Source organism: Pocillopora damicornis, chromosome 8 (assembly GCF_964200805.1).
Source record: "Pocillopora damicornis chromosome 8, jaPocDami1.2, whole genome shotgun sequence".
NCBI classification, from domain to species: domain Eukaryota; kingdom Metazoa; phylum Cnidaria; class Anthozoa; order Scleractinia; family Pocilloporidae; genus Pocillopora; species Pocillopora damicornis.
In genome coordinates this window covers 9,318,533-9,343,152 of record NC_142677.1, presented here as the reverse complement: position 1 = coordinate 9,343,152, position 24,620 = coordinate 9,318,533, and the positions used below count along the sequence as shown (strand labels likewise).

Below are 24,620 nucleotides of genomic sequence, written 5' to 3'. Positions count from 1 at the left end.
GTTATTTTTCGTTGACGGAGCACTACTGGGTTTGATATAAGTGTCGCCGTAGCAACGTGAGAACGCAAATGCTGTCGGCCATGTTAAATACCGACAGAAAGGACCGAATGTTTACGATCGTTCGAAATCCATTACAGTTCCAATAAGAAATAATAGCGAGGTTATGATGAGATAACTCTACCGTCAATGAAAGCGTGTCTTCGTTCACGAGATGGAAGCTGTATTCATCAGCTTCGACAACCGCTTACTACCATCGGTTGTGAAGGCAGTGATGTTATTATCCAGGTGAGCGCACTCACCACAAGAGTTAGACGTGCTTTTTTATAACCCACGAATTACTTGAAAAAAAATTCCGAGAAAAAGGCTCTGGAGAGGAAGACGATATTCACGTTTTTGCTGTAAACTTTTGTTCCATATGTTTTCAAACTAAGAATTTAAACTAGAGTTAATGTATTAGAATTATTTAAACTTGATACGATTAGCGGCATTGTGAAACAAATTTAAACGATACCTAATCACTCCCTACTCTGTCGATCCCTATTCCGAGATAATTTTTACAATAGGGTTATATATTTAGAATTTGTATAACTTTCTCTGAGTCAATGGATTCTGTATTGTCTCAACTGCACATTTATTCTTCTTTTGAATCATTTTAACGTGCGCGTCTCAGAAACAGTAACTTGTTTCTGTCAATAAAATAGTAAACACTTCAATTTAGAAGTATTTTTAACAGTATTCTCACGTTCATGGAAAACATTAATTGATTTTTGTAAAAGGGATGCTTACATCCGGCTCCTTCTGTGTCAGTTGATCGACATTTAACAAAAAAAACAAGGCACTAACTAGTGCTTAGAGGAGCAAAATCTGCTGTTGCCGTGACTGTCCCTTAATTTCTCTTCTTAGTTCCAGAGACATTTTTTTATCCATTTTAACTTATTTAGTCACCCAAATATCATCAGTAGCTGAATATTGGGACTAGCACTAGCTGTCTTATTCGTGATCAGCTGTTTTGTACATACCATCTTGCATTGTGATGTATTTGACCCTGACTGTTTTGTTTCCAAGCAGTGTTCCAATGTGGAGCGTCAGCATGCTGTTATTGAATATGATGAGACAGAAGGTTGTTTTGTAGTACAAGATCTTAACTCTGCGCATGGAACTTATGTCAATGAGTGTCGTGTACAAAATGCAGCTGTTAGACTTGCTTCTGGAGATATCATTAGATTTGGATATGGTATCCTTTTAAACTAGCAGTAATTTGTAATATAAGGAAAACTCAGTACCAGAATTTCCACAGCTCTAATAGATGATTCATTATTTTTCCAAATGGTCCCCCATTTAGTGACATTATTTTTTAGCACAAGGGAGTCTGATGTTTGTAAAGCATAAATTAAGGCTTGATGAGCTTTTTTTCTGTACCCCTCTCCACACACACAAATTTTACTTAAGTCACTATTTTTGCAGTGTATATCACTTGTCTTTTTTTCCTATTTGCCACTCTATAAGATTACTTGATTATGTATAAGACTCAGCATTTATATATATAGGACTAATTTTGTTTTAGCTGTTATGTGAAGGTGGCAAGTGTGAAGATAAGCACAGTTATTGCCTTTGTTTCAGTAGATTTGTAAATTTTTTTACTTTTACAGTTACATTTCTTAACATGTGTGAAAATTTTGATAGAAAACACAGGATTTGAATTTCTTGTTGACTCCTCTGGTCCAGTACACTACCCAACTTTGGCAGTATCAAAACCATGGGAATCATACAGGCTTCGTGTGTTACCATCTCCTGTAGCATCAATTCAATCCGGGGTGGTAACCTCACTTCCTTACATCAGCACCAGCACTACCTCTAGCAGTGAAGGGATGCAGTTGTTTTCAAGCTCTCAAGCTGTAAGTTTACCACCTGGCACTGGGAGCTCAATAACAGAGTTAAGGGGAACTTCTGATACCAAGGTAACAACCTTTAGATATCTTATAAGGTAATAGGTACACACTGGATTTTTTCTGTTTTTGGATGATTATTCCAATGAGGCTACATTGGATGATATTATGCCTTTCTTTCATCTTGTCAACTTGGCAGTACCTGCAAAGCCTCTTATTTTATTTTTCCAGGGCAAAAATATACATGAATGTGTAGTCAACAACTCTAATTGCTATGAATTGAATACAATCTATTATTTAATTTTATTAACTTAATCATTCACTTATTTAATTGCATTTTTTGCTTTGTAATTTATTGTACTTACGACTACTTTTTATGGCATTCTTTTGAAGTATTACTATTTCTAGCACTTTACAAGCAAAGATCTTCCTCAGGAGATGCCTTATGAATAGACCAGTGTTTTGTTATTAATATAAGTATTATTATTATTATTATTATTATAATTTTAATTTCATAAAAAATGCTGTGGTTATTCATCATGGTGAATAAAAATAAAAGCTAAGTTTTTAGTTTGTCTCACGATGTAGTCACGTGTGATGTAGATCGCGATCTACATTACACGTGACTACATCGTGAGACAAACGAAAAACTAAGCTTTTATCATTTTAATAATCACTATTATAACAATCAAGATTCAAACAAGAACTGAGAATCTTTGTGCCACAAATTGTATTTTAACATGGGCTGAAAGGTTTGTTTGCCAAATCAAGTCATCGGGTAGTGAGCTTATGCCTCTAAGCCCAGGTCATTTAGTTGAAACACTTTACAACTACATTGTCTATTACCCAGAGGATATACTGGGTTACATATAGAAAACATGCTAACTGAAAGTGAGCTGCTGAATGGTGGTTTGGTGAAAAATTATCGGACAAACTGTTTGAAATGTCAAAAAATGTCATGTATCCAAATAAGATAATTTCAATCAGTAAAATTAAGAATGAAGTATTTTAATACTTGGCAGGCTAATGTCATGCCCCACCCACCCCTGAGGTCACGCCCCACTAGTGCTGGTGCAACAAAGGCACGTCCAAGCTCTGCTGGAAGGGAAAGAACTGCTGCCCCCCCTGTCACAAGAGGTGAGGAAGTGGAGAGAATGTGGCTAAAACAAATAAATAGGCCTGACTTTGTTCCTTTTAATCAACTGTGTTTAAGCAAAATGAGAGAAAACATGTTCAAATAAGACTTAACAATATGATCCTTGCTGGTGGAGTGCAATTTGAGCAACTGCAGGGAAAAAAAAACTTAAAAAATTAAGGCTTAAATGTCTGAGCCTGTATTTGTTGAAGCCTTTTTCTGCAATTGCCTTAATTGCAGCTTTCATGTACAAGTACTTGCCAGGATCATCTCTTTCCTTGAGTTTCATTTGTTATTCAAATTTAATATTTTGCATAAAAATTGTGATCATTTAAGAAATAAAAAGAATTTGCTTTTATGTGTGGCAACAAACTACTGACTGATGGATGATCACCATACAATTTAATCATAACAGTGGAGTGTACAAGTAGTGTTCTTCTGTGTTTACTTTTTAGGTGGCTGGGTGAATGGTGTAATGCAGACAGCAGGGGAAAACTCTGTCCAAGAATTGGTATGTTTCTGCCCTTGATTGTTCATACAACTTTTGTTTCATGGACATAACTAAGTTTACTATAACTGAAATAACATTGTCTGGTGAATTGGCAAAGGAAGAAAACTAACTAATATAACATGTTCTGGCGAATTGGAAAAGGGAAAAAGCTGAATATGTCTTCAGACATAACTGAGTCCAAGTAACTGAGTCCAAGGCATCGTACATGAAAATATTTTTCTTTCTATTTTTGATATTCATGTAAATTAGTTGTTACATTATGTAACAATTTTGTCAATTTAATCAGGAGGAGCGTCTGTTACGCATGGGTGATGAACTCAGCCGACTGGCTTCATATGAAGCAGAATGTCATCGAAAGGATGGAGTTATTGCTGCTCTTAGAGATGAGGTTGTTGATCTTAAGGGAGCTCTGCAATCCAGTGGTGGTTTAAGGTATGGTAAAAAGATGACACATCTAAATAACCCAGCAATGGATTTTAACTTCAAAGTAGAATTTCATTTGTTTTTCTTGTGTCCCTAACTATGGATCACAAGTTTGATACCTTGGGCACCTTTTTGATGCTTTATGGTTTAACACCTTGTCTACTGACTAATGTTGAGAAGCTAAAATGAATTGTGCCTTTTTTACAGACAAAACTACCATAACCTTGCCAGAAAGTGTAGAAGTCACAAGCAACGTGCTTTCATTCACAGTTAATATTTATGATATCCTATTAAGGAAATTGAAAACAATTCATTTTTGACCCTCAGAGCTGGAGGTGAGGACTCTGCATTTTCAAACTCAAGTATTATTTTACAACTGCGAGAGCAAGTGTCACAGTTACAAGGAATTCTACAAGAGAAAGAAGAAGGTGAAAAGACAGCAGCACAGAAGTTAGCCATGTACCAAAACCAACTTCATGCCAAGAACAATGAAGTAGCCTCACTGAAGGACCAACTACAAATGCAGGTTTGTGAAGGAACCCATTATTTCTGCAAGGTACATGTGTAAAAACGTGTCAACTAGTCACACCCATTTACAAGGTGACAGACCTCCCCACCCCACCCCAACCCACCCCACCCATCCGTCACATCGACTCAGAGCTCTTGCCGCGTATAACGAGTTTATCACTTTTCCTGGTTGGAATGCTTGTCAATTGCAGGAAACTAGCCATGACAGCTTTGCGATACCATTTATATTTACGTTAGGGGGAGAGAGGTAGATTTATAGTCATGATGACCTTGGCTAAAGCTTGAAATAAGTAGTACCTAGAGATTGAATGAAAAACATGAATGGAAAAAATACTTAAATGATTGATAAGTGGTCGACAAACTGTTCTTGAACAAGCCTTTACAATATTACCTTGTAGACAAAAGCTACAAGCTGGGTGAAAACAGATCCGAACGCCACCACGAACAAGATTGCCTCTTTACGCACAGAAATAGCCGAGAAAGAGCGTAGGATTGCCCAGCTAACCAACGACAATGAAAAACTGAACAAACAGAAAATGCAGTCCACCACTTTACTGAATGGTTTACAAAGAGAGAACTCAGCAAAGGATGCACTGGTTCACCAGGCTAAGAATGAGATTGAAAAACTCAAAAAAGAACTCCGTGAAAAAGGTTCAACAATTTCTACGATGTCTGCGAAGGTGAGTAGACTTTACATGTTTTTACGACGGATACTACTTCATTATGAGTACAGAACAAACTTGTTTATCTGCTTCTGAAGTAAAAAAGGGATAACGGGAAGAAAGGTGAATTGTAGGGGGCTCTGGGGACACGGGTTATTTCCTTATATTGACTAAAAAACTCTCACTCTGTGAGGAGTAGCTTGTGTGTTAAAATAGTCCCCTTGCTTGAGTAGTTTCTGCATCATACATTTTAAGTGTGCATCCTGATATTTTCTCTCTACTATTGACAAGGTACTTAACAGTCGGAAATTATAATGACTGGAAATATATGAAAATCATATATGTGCACTTCGGTGAACAAACAGATATAGGCGATTCTCGCAGCTATGAACACTACTGAACTAGTAGTTGAAATAAGACCTGAAAAAAATTCAGGCCCGTACGGGATTTGAACCCTTGACCTCTGGAAATATATGAAAATCATATATGTGCACTGCTGTGAAGAATTCAATGTTGGATCCAACATAATGACCAGCTCCTAGTTGGCTTGTTAGCTTAGTTGGTAAAGCACTGCACCGGTACCGCGGAGGTCATGGGTTCAAATACCGTACGAGCATGAATTTGTTTTCAGGTCTTATTTCAACTACTAGTTCAGTAGTGTTCATAGCTGCGAGGATTGCCTATATCTGTTTCTTCACCGCAGTGCACATATATGATTTTTATATATTTCCAGTCATTATTCACCACTTGGAAGGTTTATTTGGATCCAACATAATGACTACCTACCAGTTGGCTTGTTAGTTCAATTGGTAGAGCGCTGCACCGGTATCGCAGAGGTCATGGGTTCAAATCCCGTACGGCCTAAATTTTTTTCAGGTCTTATTTCAACTATTAGTTCAGTAGTGTTCGTAGCTGCGAGGATCGCCTATATCTTTCGGAAATTACTTGTGTGAACGCGCGGAATCCTACGCAGGAAGGCAGACGTACATTGTTATGGATTTCCTGTTTTCATGGCATCGATTGGCTTGCTGTTGCTGTGATATGTTTAACCAGCACGATCCATGTATCTCTAAGCAATTCTACTGAAAATTTCTCATATTTTTCAGCTGGCGCGACAGAAGGCTGCTAAGGATGTGGAAAAGGAGGCGCAGAAACTACAGCAGGAGCTTCATGCTAATAAAGCGGTAAGAATCCAGTACAAACCAAGGACCAAGTTTGGCCGATCGATTACTTCTAACAGCTTTTTGCCATCCCCAATCCATAGAAGAAACGCCGAGAATTTTGCAATTTCTTTTTTCCATTTTTACTTTTTTTTTCTTGTTTATTTCCGCTTTTTTTTTCAGTTATCTCTGACTTGCTCTCAAATGTTACGTGAGAACAGAATAGAAAATGGTGTTCAACTTCTAGTAAAATCTGCCGGTTGTTTACAATATGTAATGGATTGTTCTTTGTACTTTTGTGTTAATATTCTGTTTTTGTAAGAACAGACAGTGGCAAATGATCATTTAGGAATGTCAACATACTCAAATAGTTTTGTTTCCCTTAGTTTCTTGTTATGCAGTACCGCCCTTATTTTGGTTTCTGTTGATGAAGAATATCAATGGCGATTCGTTCCACTTACGTTAATCAAACATTGTTTTAGTGAATGGTAGTTGCCACGCCGGTTTTGGACACTCAGTAACCGGGTTCGCTCTAAAATGACATCTTGACAAGTTTTGTTCATACCCATTAAGTCCAAGGTCTCTGTCAAAATTAAATACTTGAAAAGTATGTAAATTGCTTTCTACATTTGTCCCCAACATTTTATCATTCGTACGTATGAGGGGGCTTTAAGTGAAGCGTGCTTCTCCTGAAAGAGCTCTTCGGAATACCTCGGGTAGGCCAAGAGCTTAGGTAGACCATAAAGAACATTTATTTCAAAAGTACAATCGCATTTCTGCCTCTCGAGTCTGCTGTCCGCCAGCATTTATTAGTGCTGGTTATTTCAGTGTACAACTTTAGCATCAGGTAGACTTGAATTTTTTCGCCGAAATTCCGACTCTGAACTACCAACGGCAACAGACACCAAAGAACATTGGTGAATGATTTTTAACTAATAACGGTTTTCTATCCTGCTCTCAGTTTGACAACTTGCAACCATGACGTCCATGGATCTTTGAAATTATTCATCGGAAGTTGGATACTATGTAAAGCTTGTCAAGCTGAAGCTGTGCTGGAAAAGTAGAATTTTCGTGAAAAGTTGCAATTGCACGATGATTGATTTTCTTTAAATGTTCACTTCTTTTCTTAGCAAGGTTTCCCAGATGGTTTCCTAACAGTTTCTTGACTTGTGTTAGTTGAAGTGTTTTGTACACTCTTATTATTTATTCCTTATAGAAACTTCAAAGTACGGAGAAGCAGTTAAAGGAGAGGATAAAAACCATCGCTGATTTGGAGCACGAATTAGAGAAAATGAGAGATCACCTTAGCAATGGGCAACAGGTATGCTGCTATGGAAACCATGCAACTAGGGAACCATATTTGTTAACACAGCATGTTACACAGCCGGTAGAGTGCTCTTGTTGAAGTTATATCAGAACAATATCCTTAGTATAATTAACTGGTCTGCTCTCGTTAGCTGTCTGCTTGACAGTGTGTGTCGACATTGTAGGAGAATGAATCAAATGAATTCACCAGGGAGTGAAAGGGTTAAAAAGAGATGCAATTAATTAAAGACAATTCATTAATTTAAAAAAAAGCAGATATCAGCATATCCTTTAATAAATCAAAGGATAAAATGCAGTACATAAAATTCAAACAGGGTCATCACACTTCATTTCAGAGGTTGTAGTTGTACCCTCATGGCTCTATTTCTTTCTTTCTTTCTCTTCTTCTTAAGAGTGATAAAGCAATTCAACAAGAGCTGGATCACGCCAAAGCACAGTGTCTTGACGCACAGAGAGTTGAAAAACTGCTCAAGGTTGACTTTCATCAGTTGGAGAAAAGAGTAAGTTGCTAACGTTGATCAAAACCTTAGTTCCTTGCACCAATTTTCATTTCAGATTGAACATGGAAGTTTGGAGAGTTTACAAACACATCAATGGACTCTACTCTTTGTTCTTGAAACACAATTATTGCAATGTTTGAAATGCTACTTGGTCTACTTACAACTTGAAAGATAAATATGTCATGGGTTTTCGATTAGCGTGTTTTAAATAATTTTTTTACTGAACATCTTGACTCACTACTGTTGCCATGTTTCCTCTCGTAGTTTGATCGTTTCCGGCGGAAATTGATAGAGTATACATTTAGCGGTGGGATTCCGAGGACAGTTGATCATGAACTGGACGATGATGAACTACTTGATCACGTTAGACAGTTGACTCAAGAGAAACTTTCCCTGGTGGAAGAGATAAAGCAGTATGCCAGCTCAGAAAGCGAGGTAAACTGAATCCTATTACTTAAGTCAAGACCCAGACAACTTAAACCAGCAATCAAACTGATGAACCGGAAGGAAAAAAAATGAAAAACTTTCCTACTGCCTCGAGCTGAGGCCAAGAAAAATAGTAAAGTCCTGACTGGTTATTTCGTGGCAATTGACCATATAATGTATAATGGACGAACTAATCATTTCTTGATTTAAATGAATTTTTGATAATGGAGACGTTCCTGGTAGAATATTGCTGCTGTAACAATAAAGTTTTTTTACTCTTGTTACGGTTTCAGTATTTTTTACCATTACAGACAATTAGAGGATGCCTTTGCTACATGCACCTAGATTAGTAAAGCTTTACGCTCTAAGACTGAAGTTTTAAAACTGTATTTTTGTTTTATCCGTAACGAAAAACTAAGGTAATTCTCTGTATATTCCAGAAAACCTTCCATACTTAGAGTGCTAAGCTGATCTGTTTATCGCAACAGAGCTTGTCACGGATCATTAGTGCATTTTCAAAGAAATTTGAATCAGTCGTATTACATATATGATGTCTTGTTTTAGAAAGAAGCACAAGATAAGGATTTCAAGGATTCTATCGGAGAAATGCGGAAACATTTAGACGGCATGGCGGTAAGATATTTTGACTTCAGTGTTCATTGACCTCTACGTACCGCGTCAGATATGTTGAATATAGGGGTGGCAACCTGTGAGAAGAAGAGGTTCTGAAATGATTCAAATCACTCCGCACGGGGTGGGGGGGGGGTGGGTTGGTAGAGAGAAATGGACTTAAACCTGTAGCTAGGTGGTTTCTGGTGACGTAAGTAATGTTTTGACGATGTTTTGCATTTCTCATCTTTAGAAACGGTTGTGGAAATCCGGTCGATCATGTAATTCTCTGGAAGAAGAGCTTACCTTAGTCGAGGAACTAACAACGCATGATTCTCTTTCTTGGATTAAGGTGCGATAGGTTATATAACACAACATATCGATTTTACATTTGTTTGAAAGCGTGTTGCCAAAATTGCAACGGAGTGCTCCGAGTTCTCTCAAAGTCTCAATGAAATTCTAACTGTGTTGCTGTTACTGTGGGTAGGATTTCGTTTGTAAAATGCTGTCCGATGAGTGTGCTTGGCAACAGAAGGCGGAAGAAGCTTTGAAGAATGCAGCAGATGATTGTGATTCTGGTGAGTACATTGTACTTTTGCACCAATAATGTTTAGTATTGCTTTGGGGTCCTTGTGCGCCTAAAAACTTAAACCGCTCCGAACCATCGACCAAAGAAACACAGTTATTTTCACGAATTTCAAACGATGATGTATTGGCCAATTTTTTTGTACATGTAGAATATTATGAACATTCGTCTTGACAGTATATAGAGTTGATATTTGTTTCGCATGTAATGTGCCTATCATTTGGGTTTCATTTCTTTTCAGAAACCTCTGTTAGCGTAGAAGATATGTGTCGTCAACTGCGAGATCAGAAGGAAGAATGTCGAAAGCTCAAGGGAAAGTAAGGGCGATCTATCCCTTAATTGATGAGGAAAAATAGATATAAAGCTGAGAGAGTCTTTTTAAGTTTAGTGATAGTATCTGAACTATTAACCGGAACATCTTATGTTCGATTCCCGTGTGGAGCACTGATACTCAGGTTGGTTCATCTGGATATGCCGGTGTCTTCGACAAAAATATTAATCTTTGAACACGTATTGTAAGGGTTAGTCGTGAATGTATGTGAATTAGTTTAATTTTATTTTTGATGTAAAAAGCTTCCACCAATATTGATATTGTATTCCTCATAAAGGGATAAGTTTCTATAGAAACTGTGGTGCTGCGTGGGAGGGAGAGTATAACCGAGTAATTTAGTGTTATCAACTGAGTTGATAACGTAAATTGGCCATCGTAAAGGGTTTAAAAGCTGACGTTTTGAGCGTTAGCCCTACTTCATAACTCGTTCTCATATACTTCATCATGATCTAAAACAAAGAAAGTTAAAATGAAGGTGGTAGTAAGAATTTCAAACTGGGAAAAACCTTGGGCCACAACATATGTACTTTTCCACTCTTGTGATGCTATTTCAGAATTGCTGAAATGGAAGAAACTCACCAAGAAGTGATGATTAAATTACGAGAAGACATGAAGAGAGAGGAAGAAAAACATATATCAAGGGCAGTGGCTGAGGTCAGGTCAGAAGAAGACGAAAAACAACATGAAATGATCCAGGAATACAAACTAAAGGAACGGGAAAGAATACAAGCAGCAGTAGATGCAGAAAGGAGAATCATGGAATCACAGCATGGAAGCGTTACACAGTTACAACAGGTTAGAAAGTTTCCACAGCGCGAGTGTTACGGCACGAAAGTGTGGGAGTTTATGAGCAACATACTGAAAACTGAGGGCGTATTCGTCTGCCTAGTTGGGTGCATTTTACATTTCCGAAAGATGAATTGTAATTTAAGCTAGATAATTGTAATTGTCCTTGCTTTTAGTAATGTCAACAACAACAGTCTTGGCAATTTCTTTCTGTTTACTTCTGAGTTTATGGTGTACGTAGTTTGCTTACAGTGCATACAGTATACTTTCCTGCATGAGGTTAGTAGCACGGCGCCTTTCTTTGTTTAATTGGGCACGGTCTCCTTGCAGCTGCTGAATGATCGTCAGAAAGAGTTGGAAAATCACCGTGTTGCCTTAGCAACAACCAAATCTCAATATGAACAAGCGAAAGATGGATTACAGAGAGCGAAAGAAACAGAGGTGAGTGCCGTCATTCACGACTATGCCATGAAGTTCTCTGATGTGTTCGTAGCACTGAGTGAGATATTTGCCACTTCTCTTCTGTGTAGTATTTCTCAAAAGCAGGTCATGGTAATTTACGGTGTGTAATCTTAGGTAGAAACATAACTTCAGAATCTCCCACTTCACTTACATAAGACGGACGAAAACAGGAGTAGAGTATTAGAGAGTAGATTAGTCCATGCTCTTTCGGAAACTACTTTTTGGATAATTTTTCTCCTCTCGAGAATAATGAAACGTTGAAGCAAATTGTCGAGAGTTAAACATTCACAGCACACACACGCACTCGAAGGTAAGGTTCTGAAAACTGTTCAAAGGAAATAATGGATTTCACTTGCAGAAATCTATGGAACGTGAAGTCGCCTTCTGTTGCAAATTGCCTTCCTGGCTCCTAAGCACGTGTGTGAGCACAAGATTAGGCATCAAGAACCAGTTGAAGAGCATGTGAAAACTCTCTTTGACAAGGATGACTTTTTGATGTGCTTTTCAAATTCCCTTGAAGAGTTAACATGTATATTGAAAAATTGAAATTTGAAAACCGTTTAGATTTAACTACTCAAAACAATGGCGATTTTTCCACCAGAACCATTTGCGATCCCAGCTTCAAGAGCAAACCGCTGCGTACAAAGAACAGCTGGCTCGTGTTGAACGTGAAAAGGAGGAACTAACAAATTACAAAGAAGAAGAAGTTGCTTCTTTCAAGGTAACTTGTGTAATATAGACTTTCCATCAGTCCCAGAACTGATCTGTGTTTGCGGCATCACAGAAGAGCTTTACAATGCAACGTTGTTTGATTTGGGTTTTTCTCATCACTAGTTGGCTTCCGCTTGCAAACTGTCATGTTTTAAATGTCTTTTTATTCCCACGACTTAACTTAAAAAGAGGAGGCCTGTTTAAGTTTGACTCCAACCGAGTGAAATTTACTTTGGCTTGTAGGAGCAAACTCGGCAACACGCTGTCACAATCGTGGCAATGGAAGAAAGACTGTTGCGTCTGACGAGGCAGAATCGACAGCTGGAGCAAGAGGCAATGTATGCCAAACAAATGACTGGTAAGTATTTACCTCTGTCAGTCATGAGAAATTACCAACCAAAGCGCTAAAAATAGCGCTGCTAAATTTAGTTGCAAATAATTTTCCGTACTTTCGATGACTCTGTTTTGTTTGTTTTCGTTGGATGCCAGCTAAAAGCATCATCGTAAGTGTTTGTTCAGATTATAGTCAGCATTCCTTGATTAACCATGCGTTGCATTTTCTGATGTAGTCAAGAAAAAAACGTTTTACTGTGCGCTTTTGTCATCCACCTAGTAGTAATTGCGCTAGAAAGCTGTTTAGACACGAAATCTAGATTAGCTCGGGTGATCCTAAATTGAACTCTTCGAAAAGATGAAAATATCAAATTGGTTTCAATTAATGCCAGGGGTGTGTGAAAAGGCTGTACAAGGTAGTTGTTAATCGAGATTTTCATTAAGGTGCCTTCTTTTCTTATTGGTGAATGTGTTCAATGATCAGTGTTTTCACCCTGATGATTGTTGTTCCTGCTGCTGTTTTATTTTCATTACTGTCAATGCTGTGTTCACGTTTGCAGTCTTGGTACGTGAAATAGCTAGTGTTTGATGTTGTTTGCATGTCAATATCTTGGATTAAAAACGAACACATTACCGACAGAAACAGTATCGAAATGTCAAAAAAAAAATTCTCAAAGGTTGATTGTGCAACGCACTTTATTTTCTCGAACAGCTTTGTTCCGATCATGAGGAGGCTTTAAATGAATTGAGCGAGGAGTGATAGGCAGGGAGGATAGTAGTTTTGTTGCTTTTGTGTTCTGCTCTTTCAGCTGAGAAAAAGTGATTTGAATTTTTTAGAAAAAGAAAAAAAACGGACATTCTTAGGATTGGGAGTATAGTGTGTACTTTGTGTTAGGAGTATATAAAAGTCCCACAAGTTGTTCATATAGTCTGTGTGGCTAGTGTGACTAAAACAATTCATGATTTTGTTTCCCTGTCCTTATTACAGGTAAGAGCCGACCATCTTCTCCACGCAAAGAAGCCTCTCGACCCAGCTCTCCAAAGAAAGAACTAGCTAGTTTCTCCAGACCTCAGTCTCCAAGAAAAGATCCAAAGCCACAGACAAGATCAGTTGAGACGGAGACTGTGCCTCAGACTAGTGTAGAAGCCACACTTCAGTCTGATGTCTATAAATTAGAGCAACTAGTTTTACTTCTTAGGTATCTAGATATCTATACTCTAAAAGTACTAATATGAAGTTTTTGGAGAACTGGGGAAGAAAAACCTTTGGAAGTTTGGGGCTGTCTTAATTTAATAACAGACATCTCTCTTGCTTCAGCTGAATAATGTTCGAGTGTGGAAACAGAAGGAAAACAACTGAAGTCTTGTTGACTGACAGTTGTTTGTTCTGTGCATTGGAATTCTTTGAAATGCCAACGGAGTATAATGGCCCGAACCATTTATATCCTCTTGATAAAACTCTGCAAACAGAGTGATATTCATTGTAACAGGTTCATCTCCTGCTTCTTATATGTCTTCCATCCTTTCGTAAAATGATTCAGATATTGTTTTTGGTTAAGGAAAGTAGATAAAATGTTAATCTCAAACATGCGTGCGCAACACATTTTGACTGTAATGCTTAGGATGTCGGAGGGCTCAATTATGATTTGTTTGGGGGCTAAATCGTTTTGTAATCATTTTCCAGACGTGAAGCAGCACAAACAAAGAAAGAAGCAGAGAGCCAAGGAGATGTCGTACAGGCTCTAAGGCGGGATCTTGCAGGAGCTGCAGCACGCATGTCAGACATGGCTGGTGAACTAAGTGACAAACAAAAACAAAAACTTGAACAATACGAGGAACGAATTAAAGAGCAGGACAACGAGCTGGAGGAACAGAGAAAACAATTAGTCCAGCTGTCTGCATTAGTGGATGAGCAGCAAAAAGAGATCAATTCAAGAGAGGATAAACTCACTGAACAACAAAAGGTTAGTGAGTGTCCGAGGGCTCGCACCTTTGTCCAGCTTTCGCTGATCCATCGACACCGTTCAGATTGAAAGGTGGAATATATTATTTCTCTAGTTACCGGCAATCAGCTATCAATTTGAAAGCACTTGTATCAGCTGTATTGGAAATTTTCTAAAACCCGGTGTCTCCAGGTTTCATCCAGTGAATCCATGTAAATTCCGGAAACCAGTTATCGGGAAATTGCGGCTATGAGTATTTCAATCAGATATTGTACAGTTTTAGTCACTGTTGCTGTGTTTCTCTTGTTTAACTCAGTTATTGTATTCACAGGCGTTATTAAAGCAAAAGCGAGATGCAACCAAGCAAGGAACTGAATTAGTGCAGTACAAGGAAAAACTGGGAACACAGATTGAAGAGCAAGAGAAGAAATTACAAATGATGGAGAAAGAGGTGACAACAAAACTGTCTAACGCTCTCTCTATTTATTGCGTTGCATTTGGTCTTCTTGTGCTGAGTTGCATGGGTTTTTTAATGTGTGTGTGTGAGTGTGTGGTGTCCTTTTTTTTTTCTCTCCTTGCAGAAGTTTACTTTAAAAAAGCTTGCAAACCGATTTATATTAGCCCCGTTTATTTACTCTATGTCTGTCGTCGCAGGCAATGGTTGACCCAACGTCATGGTTTATATTGTTTATGTCAGCAGATTTCAGTGGATTTAACGTGTCACGCAATTTCATCATTAGATACGTGTAGCGAATCTTTGTTGCTTCTAAGCAAATATTTCATTCATTTCAAGATTTCGCTTTGACTTTCACTTTTCGTAGATGAACTCCGTTGAATTTCTCCGAAATCTAAGACGATTTTTACGTGACGGCCGAAAAAGCATTTCATACATGAAATTTTATTGTTGTGCGGGTGAGGAAGGAGGATAATGTAGTACAGCTCATCGCCGTTGTTATTTAGACTGATCTTAAGTTTGCGTCCTTTGTCGTAGAATTTCAAGATAAGTGATTTACACGCCCAAGGTCTTCGGTGCCGAGGAGAACGACATGATCTGATTATAACTAGACAAAAGGAGGCTCTAGCGGACCTAAGAGATCGAACAAAAACACTGGAACAACTGAAACCACCTCGTAAGTGGCATGAAACACAAAATCATAATTTGTTACACATAATTAGGCTTTTAGGTGTTGTGAAAATAAACTTTTTCAGAACCGAGACAATGACAATCACCTGGATTTGATAAGAGCACGTGCTAAGAGATCAGTTATAAGCTGATCCGCGGTTGAATACCTTCAAAGCCCTTTAATTGATTAGAGAGAAAGACTTTTAATCGAGTTTCAGTATGGTCTATTTGACAATTGGTCTGTGGGTCCACGCAGCTATGTAAAGCACGATGAAAGAAAAATAGATAAACATTCCTCCCTATGTTGAATACAGATTTTCTAACTAATGTTGTTTCTTCGAAGTTCCAAGCCATGAGCAAGCTTTACAGCAGATTGTTGCTCTCAAGAAGGAAGTCAGTGAACTTAGAGCGAAACTGGCTTCTCAAGAGGAAGATTATCACAAGAGTGAGGGTGAAATGCATGCTGAGGTACGTGCTACAGACGCTTAAATTTGCTGCGATATGCTTCATTTTAAAACCAGAACATAGTATAATTTTTAGTTTCTGTTGGAGTTTTGTTTAGCGAAGTTTAATTTTTTTACTGAGATAGACCCACATTGCAAACCCTCTTTGCTGTTCTGGTTTGGAATAATTTTTCGAGTTAGACAGTGGATTATAAGGCCCTCGTTATAACACAACTAACTTGATGGACATATATAAAGGTTAAGACAAAGTCGCTATTACTCCCAGCACACGTCAACGAACAAACTATTGGACATTCGTTAACCATGTTTAGCATGTGTTGAATGCACTTCCTTTATCATTATTGATTTTTCATAAACATCTTTCATTTCTCCACAATAGCTACGTCTTCGTCGTGAGCAAGCTTCAGCCAGCTTGGCTGAGTCAGACGGAGAGAAAGGTGCTCATAGACAAACTAAGGAAGCCTTGGATCTCAGCGAGAAAACGGTTAGTTGATTTATTAGCAGGTGAAAGCTTGTTACTTTACTTATTTTGTACGTAGATGATATAGTAAACTTCCTCAAAAGCCTTGACACTTACTTTGCATATGCAACTATCTTTGCTTATTTATTTAGATATTTGTTTTTTTTTTATATATATATTATTATTATTGTTTTTGTTGCAGTGAATGTGTTTTGAAATTTTGTTGTTATGGTGATATACTTCCAAGTTTATTTCGTTATATCTTACTGTTCTTAATGTCGTACTGCTTGTCCTAGTACCTTAAGCTGGCTCGTTCACTCGGAGCCCTTCTGGAGATTGATCCGGTCCCAGGCTGCCGCTCGATGGCTCATCTACCCGTGGAGGAACGAGAGAGATTGGAACTTGATAGGACAAAGGTATTCCAGAAACTGCAATTGAGTCTTTGCTATCTCGCCCCTGGCCTATGTTCTAAGCCTCGCTGTGTTCACGGGAAAGATATCTGTTGTGCGGTCCTATGTGAGCTAGGGCTAGTTATCAACTTCTCTTGAGGTGCTCTGTTAGCTTCTGACGAAACAACTGAGACTGTGTCTCCTGACTTACGGGCAATTGTTCAAAGACTTATAATTATTCCTAAGTTAATGTTCTGATCTACAGCCAATCCAAATGTATACCAGCCAGGTGAATTAAAGGATAAAAGTTAGGCCCACACGACAGGGCTGATTCATTTTATTTAATCTACCAAAGCCAAATAGAAAGAGGAAGCAAACAATTGTGTCAATTATTAGGCTTTCCCGGGGGTGAAAACACAAAGGTGTTCACACTGAAATACAAGAAAACATAAGAGAGGACGTGACAAGGAGCACGACAGCAGAACTCACAGATTGTATTTTGAGTTTTTACCGATGAGATGAAGTGATTCTTGACTGAAGAACATTTTTTTTTTATTAAGTAACCAGACAGTGTTGTGATTTGTGCTTGATTTTGTGCACCGTACGTTACTTTAATTGCGGTACATACTATCTCTCCCCTCCCCCTTTCAATTGGATCGTACGCATTGTCCTATTCTCACAATACAAACCTAATTAATCTTTTGTAATCCGTATAAGATAAAGAGGTTGGATTGGGTAGGAGTAAAAAAGTTGCAGGCAACTTCATTGAGCAACATCTAACGTCATTCCATTTCTCTTTAGGTCGTGGAGTTGATGGTTTCTAAAATCCAACAAATGTACGAACGAATGGAGCGAAAAATCCAGTTGCTAGGGTCATACGAGGACGACCTTGTCCATCTTAGGTGAGATAAATATTCACTTCGAGGTTTTGAACGATAGCCTTTAAAACTTTTCTAAACTCTGAGTTCATCAACAAAGGTGAAACATACCTTTGCGTGTCTCGCTCTCGAGAAAAAAAAATGGAAACAAACTTTTCGCGCGGTAGGAACTCATTTAATTAAATTTCAAACGGGTAATTTCTCACCAACCTCGTTTAATACTTTTAATATCCTAAACCGTGAATACCCCAGATAAAGAGTTGGTCAGGTCAAATCATCTATGTTGCGGGATCTGTACATCTCAATGTTGTCTTGTTAACGAAGAGATTTCTGCTTTGTAGGGATAGTGAGACTGTTGCTGGACAGAAGACGGCAGAGGCATCAGGCTTGAAGGTAAAACCTCATTCTAAGTTACGTCCTCCCTTGATTACATACAGTTTGTAGCCCTTGTTAAAAAAAAGGACCACAATGCCTATTTCCATATTAAGATTGCAACAACTGATATGCAGAGAGATAATTCTCTCTGAGGTGGTTAGAGATTTACAAAGTTTAGATTTCGGATTACTACGTTGAGCAGTTGACATGTTGTCACTGCCGTGACCGTTATGGTGTACCCAAACAATCGCAAGTTAGCCATATTTTGGTTCTGTCAGTTGAGCTTTGAACTCTTCTCATTCCTTCCTTCCTCCACCTGCCCCCCTCACCCCCTCACCCCCACTCCCCTTCCCCCTCCCCACACTTCCCCTCCCCCTCCCTCTCCCCCTCCCCCCACTCCCCCCTCGAAAAATTGAGTTACTGCAATTACTTTTTATTTCAAATTTTGCAGATGGACGTTCGAAATCGCCAAGAAGAAATTTCTTATTTGAGAGCGTCCATGAGCAGACTAAGGGAAGATTTGGATCAACAGCGGAGGCTAAATGTCTGTTTAAAGGAAAGAAAGGTAAGCTTTAGGTCGCAGAATTGACGGAAAAACAACTGAGCAACCCCTCTTTTAACTATGTTTGCCAAAAAAGGGGGCCCAATGGTCAAGTACATTAGTTATGATACAGTAATAATAAACTATGTTGCCAGACCCTATTCACTTCACCACAGTTTGAATGGTTATTGGACAAAAACATAGGACATGTAAACGAAGCTTAACACAATTTAGTTACTGGACCAACTGACATCATGTATTCTCCTTGCTAACAGAAATTTGCGATGGACATGGATGAAAGAGACACAAGGAAGTCGACGCATAGTTGCTATGTAGACGAGCATATGCGTTATAAGGTAACTTGACTTGCGTAGTGCTTGGAAATGACCTTTTATTTGATAAAGTCAGTGAGGTCTTAACTTTAAGAAAGCTCTTTAAATGTTTTAAAATGCATTAAGCAAGGTTATCCGATTCGAAGAACTCAGTATGTAAACTTTAAGCGCCTTTGACTATTTCGCTTTTAACTTTTAGTATGCTGTTTTCCTATTTGTAGGAAGAACTCAAAAAGAAAAAGGCTGCAGAGAAACTGAAAAGGAAAAATTACGAAATAGAATCGTTGAAAAAGGTAATATGGCAGTTTGTCTGTTTTCTACTTTAGTTTTGTTGTTGTCTTTGTTTCTGTACGCCATTTGCAAGAAACTGATTCGGGGCAAGTTCATACATTTTGTCAAATCCGTGTTTAGAATTATTTTCGCAGTTCCGTTCAAATATACTTGATTATTATATGTAAGGTCAAAGTTAGGAAGCCGCCTTCAATTTCAAATTAGTGCTGATTATGGTGAATTTTCAAGTGCAGAAATTGCTTGATTTTAATGTAATTGTCATAAATGTGAAGTACACCATGTAACACTCCGAACACTGAATACCGAAGGCGAACATCTTTCGTACACACCAAATCACCTTCTGCGAGAATGATTATTAAAGCGTCTAATAAGGACTTCTGTTCCCAGAGAGAAAAAGATTAATACGCCTTTTCCTTTGCGAATGTTGAAGAGCCTCTCTTGTCCTTGCGTCATTATTTTTCTGCTACACTGTATCATTATATTTACTACTGATTTATTACAGGAATTGATGTCCGCTGACCGAGAATTGAACGAGACCGCTGTCAAGTTGCAACTGCTGGAGTCAACTCGGGTAAGTACTGCCGGCTCAGTTGTGCCCCACGGTTCATCTCTGTTCAATTTTTTGTAAAATTGTTCTTACCATGTCACATTGGCGAGAAGTGCGTGTTACAGCTATCTCTGAGAGAAATTAAGATTTTAAGCATAAGAGATTACAAGCGAGGAACAAGAAGGAGGAATTCCACCGCTCATTTCCTCGGCTCCTGTGGTTTATTTCCATCTGTATTGCCACCTCATAGAACGGCACAGTGACCCTCATCCAAAGTGATCCAAAGTGACCCTCAAAGTGTGGGACAGGGTTGTAAATTGTACGAGAAAACTTAATATTGATGGTTTTATGCTGAGGTGTACGTGGTGGCAACAGGTAAATGAATGGTTTGGACTAAAGATTAACAAGAGAGACATCATGGAGAGACCCGAGAGAAATGTGGCATTGTCTTAGCAAGGGAACATCTCTTAAACATCATTTGTGTTCTGTTTCAGAATTTGACAAGTGCTCGAAGCGCTCAGAGTGAGGACAGCGCTATTTTGGACTATGATGAATAACGATCACACTAACTCTGATACGACGTCATGTTGTCCTGGTTCCCGTCGTAAAATGCCTCCTCTAGAACGATTGAGGCAATCCTGAATAAATTACTAATTGCAGGAGACACTACGCGGGGTATTGAATGATATAACATCTCGAAATCTAAGCGCAAGACAAGTAGCTCGAGTGGCCAGTTGGTTTGTTTATGGATGGTGCTATCGCCTGCAGGCGTACAAGCCTTACAGAGAATAGAATAATCCTTAGAGACATCACTCGCTAACGCAGGTCTGCCGCTTATCCTAAGCGGTTCCAAGAGCAGAAATACTCAGCCACCCGGGCTATAAGACAAGTTATTGTGTGACACAGTCATTATTAAGATATCTGACCAAGATTCTGCGAACCGGTAGACTTAGGTAAACAAACTTGAATGTTAACATTTTCGAACAAACAAACAACAAACAAGAAGATAAACAAAATTAACCAAGTTTAATTTACTTCACTGTTTCCCTTTCCAATGCGTCACGATCATGACAAAACCCACCTGACTGGAAATTTTTAGAAACTAACTGGGACTTGCGATGTAAATACTTTCTATATTTACCTATAAATTCATTCATGGAATGTCGTTATTAAAAGCCTGTAAATTTTACAATCAAAATGTTTCAGTTTTTGTCTTTTTCCAAACAAGGTTAAGGATAAGCTTAGGTTACCTATGTATTATTGTTCTCTTATTTATCTATTTATGTCCCAATGGATTTCCTTAAATTTTTTGGCAGTGTATCCCTGAGTTTTTAAGCATAGACAACCAAGAAGTGATTGCTAATAGGAAGCAGGGGCGGCATAAGGTGAAAAGCCTTTCGTTCACGAGTTTGATATGGCCATTGACTTAAGCTTAAGCTTAAGATAACATTCTTCCAAAATAAGATAAGTCATTTGCGCAGCCATTAACAAAATGCTTGAAGTAGGAAACAAATTCCAAAATCTCAAGAATCGCAGATGAAAGAAACGTTCTTTGCGCTTGTAGTGCTTATCTAGCTTATATGTTAAGAATTGAAAAAATTCCTCGTGACTTTTTGTCTTTCTTGTGACATAACGACAATTTGATAATACTACTGGAAGAACTCCATCAATGGGAAATCGACGTAGAAGAAAAAAAAAAGTGCTCCATTTGTCTTTAAAAGGAATTTCGCAGCCGAATTCCATGGCTAACCCGCCCAATCGTTGCACTAGATCTGGCCAGTTTGCACCATAGCAACACAAGGGTCTGGATAACTCAACGAGTTCATGCTCGCGCTAATTATATGCGTCATAATACATCGTTACATATCAAGCCGATCCTCTCTTCGCAACAAACGATCGCTCAATAAAGATAAAATTCCACATGAAGTTTAATTTGAGAATGGAGGCGAGCTACCTTTCCAATGGAGATCCTACCAGATGACATTTGGCTGGAGGTTTTTACGTTTCTCACTCAGAGAGATCTGCTTAGAGTTTCACCCGTTTGTCGAGCGTGGTATCGCTTGTCACGTGATAGTTCGCTTTGGTCGTGTCTTGATCTTGAACCATTCTGTAGATCATTGCAAGGGGAAACAATACTGAGGTTGATTAATACTTTATTTGCACCGAGCGGAAAGCATCTCATTCTCAACAAGAACCTTGTAACTTCCGAGATGTTGCAAAGTTTGTTTGAAAATTGCCGCAGATTAAAAAGTCTCAGTCTCAACGACTGCAGGTTCCATTCCGCTGGACCTTGGTATGAGCTGACGTTTGATCAGGTGGAGACACTAATCTTTTTAGACTTGAGGAACGCCAGCGGATTCGCTGCAGGTGTAGAAGATATCTTAATACAAGCATACAATCTCAAATACTTAGGTAAGCACGTCACCTTTATGCGTTTTGTAAGTCACTCTGTCATTAGAGGTTTTTGATCAAATAGGACCCGTGCTCTTGAGACTAAATGAGGAGAGATTACAGAGAAAAATGGTCACAGGAAAAGGGTTGAGAGAACTCCCCGAGAATTACATACTGATCATGACATAAGCATATATGTGTAGTTTTCCATCTTGTCGAGGAAATGACTTGTCAGGGATACATTCGGTTTGAGAAAATTACAGAGGGTTATAAAGTTGACTTGATCAGACTGTATACTTTCATTTGTTATGTTTGAACCTCTTGTAAACGTTTTAGGCATTCGGTTACTCTCACCGGCCAGATCAACAGTGAACGTTAAGCCGGCTAAGTTGCATTACTGTCCCGAAGCACCTAAGGATATGTGGGTGAAGTCACTAGCAAACAGATTGTTATAAGGCCTTACTGTAACCCACGTAGCTGATTTTTGCGTAGAAATCTAATTTTCATGTTAGCCACGTAAAACCCGGAAATAAACTTGAAATTCTGTTCAGAGGAAGTAAAACATAAAACAAATAAAGGAAGATACCATTCGTCTTGTCACGAGCTTAGGACAAAGGAAAAAATTTGGTTCCACACGAGGAGGTGAAACACTAGACCCCGGGATTCCGCTCTCTGACTGATGCTATACCCCTGAGCTACAGAATACTCTGTAGCGAACCAGAGCCTTACTATGTTCATCAAATTGTTCCATGACATGGGAAAAAGACATCTTCTTGGTTTCTTCTTGATTTCATTACCGAGTGCAAAATTTACCATCTCTCTTACCTTATCTAATATTCAAAAACACGAGGAAGGGCCCCGCGCAATAGAACTATCGTTAGATTTTCAAGTGAGTTTCCGCTACATGATTGAAAAATCAAAGAAAAATGATTGTGGTTGCATTGCCTAGAGAAAATGATCAAATTTGCTGGGTGTTTTCTCCTTCTTAGAGAAGGTGCTTCAATTGCAGATCGATGAAATAACATAATATAACGGCAACGTAGCTCATAGTAACAAACAAGTATTCCTGTTAAGATACCGTAATTTCATTATGTCAAATGAGCCTTAAAGAGAAAATCAATTTGTTTTACGTACTGACTTTGTAATGTTTGCTTCATTGCTTCATGCAGGTCTTCACTGTTGTATCAGTCCTCGACTGCTGATCAGAATGTTTATTACAAAGCACAACCTGCGCATGATTGACTGTACACAGTGTGACTGGGTCACAGACGACAGTATTCAAACTATTGCAGAAAACTCTCTATTTTTGGAGGCAATTTGTGTCGCAAAGTGCCGCAATTTACAAGGAAGAACGCTTAACATATTGGTAGAAAAATGTCCGCGTTTGAAAACGCTTATTTTAGAAGGAACACAGATAGTAGATGAGTATGTCAGACTGGTGGACTGGAGTCAAACAAACATTACCGAGTTGAATGTACTTCGTTGTTACCGCTTGTCATTTTCAGGCCTGTCAGAAATACTCCCTAAATTAAAGCGCTTGCGCTACCTCAAGTGCGCGCTGACCGACGAAGTCCTAAAACTCATTGCGAATGGTTATCCATTGTTGGAAGTTTTATTCCTTCATCGGCGCTACCCAGTGACAGTAAAATGCGTCAGTGATTTACTGTTCCATTGTCCAACTTTAACCTGTCTTGATCTTTCATCCATTCCTTTGGCTTTTGTCTACTTTGAGAGCTTTCTTCCCAGCATGCCTCGGCTTCGAATGGTGAGTTTTGCTGGCAATGAGCTTCTGGGCACTGAAAAAATTATTCGTTCGCTGGCTAGAAACTGCCTAGATTTGGAAGTTGTCTGTGTCAACTATTTCCATTCAACTAACAACTTCGAAATTGAGCGTGCTTTTGTGTATCTGTTACAGAGGTGTGAGAAGCTCAAAGAGCTTATCCTAAATGGTTTATTTGTTAGAAATTTGATCTTATCCATCAGAAGTTTGGCATATTATGTGTGCAACAAGGAAGATATATCAATAGTAGAAAATAAGCCCTTCTTTCTTCCCGGGCCCCAAAATTGCCTAAACAATGTTAAAAATAGGAAGCTTTAGTACTTATATAGCATTTATAAACGATAGCCATGCATGTATTGTTGAAGAGTGCGTGGGAGAAAAATGTAGTTGATTATTTTTGTGGCAATGAATAGTGGTTTCATTGAGTTTCTTCACTCAGAGGGTCGATAAACGGTTTGTAGAGATGCGTGATTGTTCCAGCGATAATCTCAATGGAATCCTTACTTTCCTACATATGTGGCCTTTTCTAGTCTAAGTTTGCAACATAGCTCGAAAGAGACCTATCAATTTAAAACACATGACTGATAAGATAAAAGTAGAGAACACAAAAAGTAATTAGCAAATTAGTATGGTATCTACGTTTTATCAGGACTCAATAAGCGTGGAAATGCAATATGTGTCAACCCTTTCTGTTAGTTGGACTCCGAATCCCAACCAAACGTGGCTGATTA

General features: G+C 38.5%; 2 protein-coding genes across 3 annotated transcripts; both read left to right on the top strand.

Annotated features, from left to right (window-relative positions):
* Nucleotides 1-33: 33 nt before the first annotated feature.
* On the top strand, nucleotides 34-20,916 carry LOC113674551 (forkhead-associated domain-containing protein 1). 2 transcript variants are annotated; one of them, XM_089180184.1, is made up of 34 exons: nucleotides 34-285; nucleotides 1,069-1,234; nucleotides 1,684-1,958; nucleotides 2,909-3,023; nucleotides 3,477-3,532; nucleotides 3,819-3,964; nucleotides 4,283-4,481; nucleotides 4,882-5,163; nucleotides 6,252-6,329; nucleotides 7,522-7,626; nucleotides 8,024-8,131; nucleotides 8,396-8,566; nucleotides 9,122-9,190; nucleotides 9,420-9,518; nucleotides 9,654-9,744; nucleotides 9,994-10,069; nucleotides 10,638-10,878; nucleotides 11,200-11,310; nucleotides 11,933-12,052; nucleotides 12,286-12,400; nucleotides 13,364-13,574; nucleotides 14,060-14,339; nucleotides 14,650-14,769; nucleotides 15,310-15,448; nucleotides 15,785-15,909; nucleotides 16,285-16,389; nucleotides 16,662-16,781; nucleotides 17,556-17,656; nucleotides 17,974-18,025; nucleotides 18,459-18,572; nucleotides 18,824-18,904; nucleotides 19,102-19,173; nucleotides 19,674-19,742; nucleotides 20,213-20,916. In XM_089180184.1, exons 1-34 carry the CDS (start codon nucleotides 187-189, stop codon nucleotides 20,273-20,275), a joined length of 4,374 nt encoding a protein of 1,457 aa, XP_089036310.1. In that variant the 5' UTR covers nucleotides 34-186; the 3' UTR covers nucleotides 20,276-20,916. The 2 variants fall into 2 exon arrangements, with proteins under 2 accessions (XP_089036310.1, XP_089036309.1); XM_089180183.1 differs by having other exon boundaries at nucleotides 64-285; nucleotides 1,066-1,234.
* A 653-nt stretch (nucleotides 20,917-21,569) lies between these two features.
* Nucleotides 21,570-24,271, top strand: LOC113674571 (S-phase kinase-associated protein 2). The gene is made up of 2 exons (XM_027191052.2): nucleotides 21,570-22,130; nucleotides 23,279-24,271. The coding sequence occupies exons 1-2, from the start codon at nucleotides 21,680-21,682 to the stop codon at nucleotides 24,205-24,207; spliced, it is 1,380 nt and encodes a 459-aa protein (XP_027046853.2). The 5' UTR covers nucleotides 21,570-21,679; the 3' UTR covers nucleotides 24,208-24,271.
* The last annotated feature ends 349 nt before the right edge of the window (nucleotides 24,272-24,620 follow it).

Coding starts and splice junctions, on each gene's coding strand:
- LOC113674551 (XM_089180183.1), top strand. CDS start 187: ATGAAAGCGTGTCTTCGTTCACGAGATGGAAGCTGTATTCATCAGCTT. Junction 7,627..8,023: donor ACCTTAGCAATGGGCAACAG/GTATGCTGCTAT, acceptor CTTCTTCTTAAG/AGTGATAAAGCAATTCAACA. Junction 16,782..17,555: donor TGGAACTTGATAGGACAAAG/GTATTCCAGAAA, acceptor ATTTCTCTTTAG/GTCGTGGAGTTGATGGTTTC.
- LOC113674571 (XM_027191052.2), top strand. CDS start 21,680: ATGGAGATCCTACCAGATGACATTTGGCTGGAGGTTTTTACGTTTCTC. Junction 22,131..23,278: donor ATACAATCTCAAATACTTAG/GTAAGCACGTCA, acceptor TGCTTCATGCAG/GTCTTCACTGTTGTATCAGT.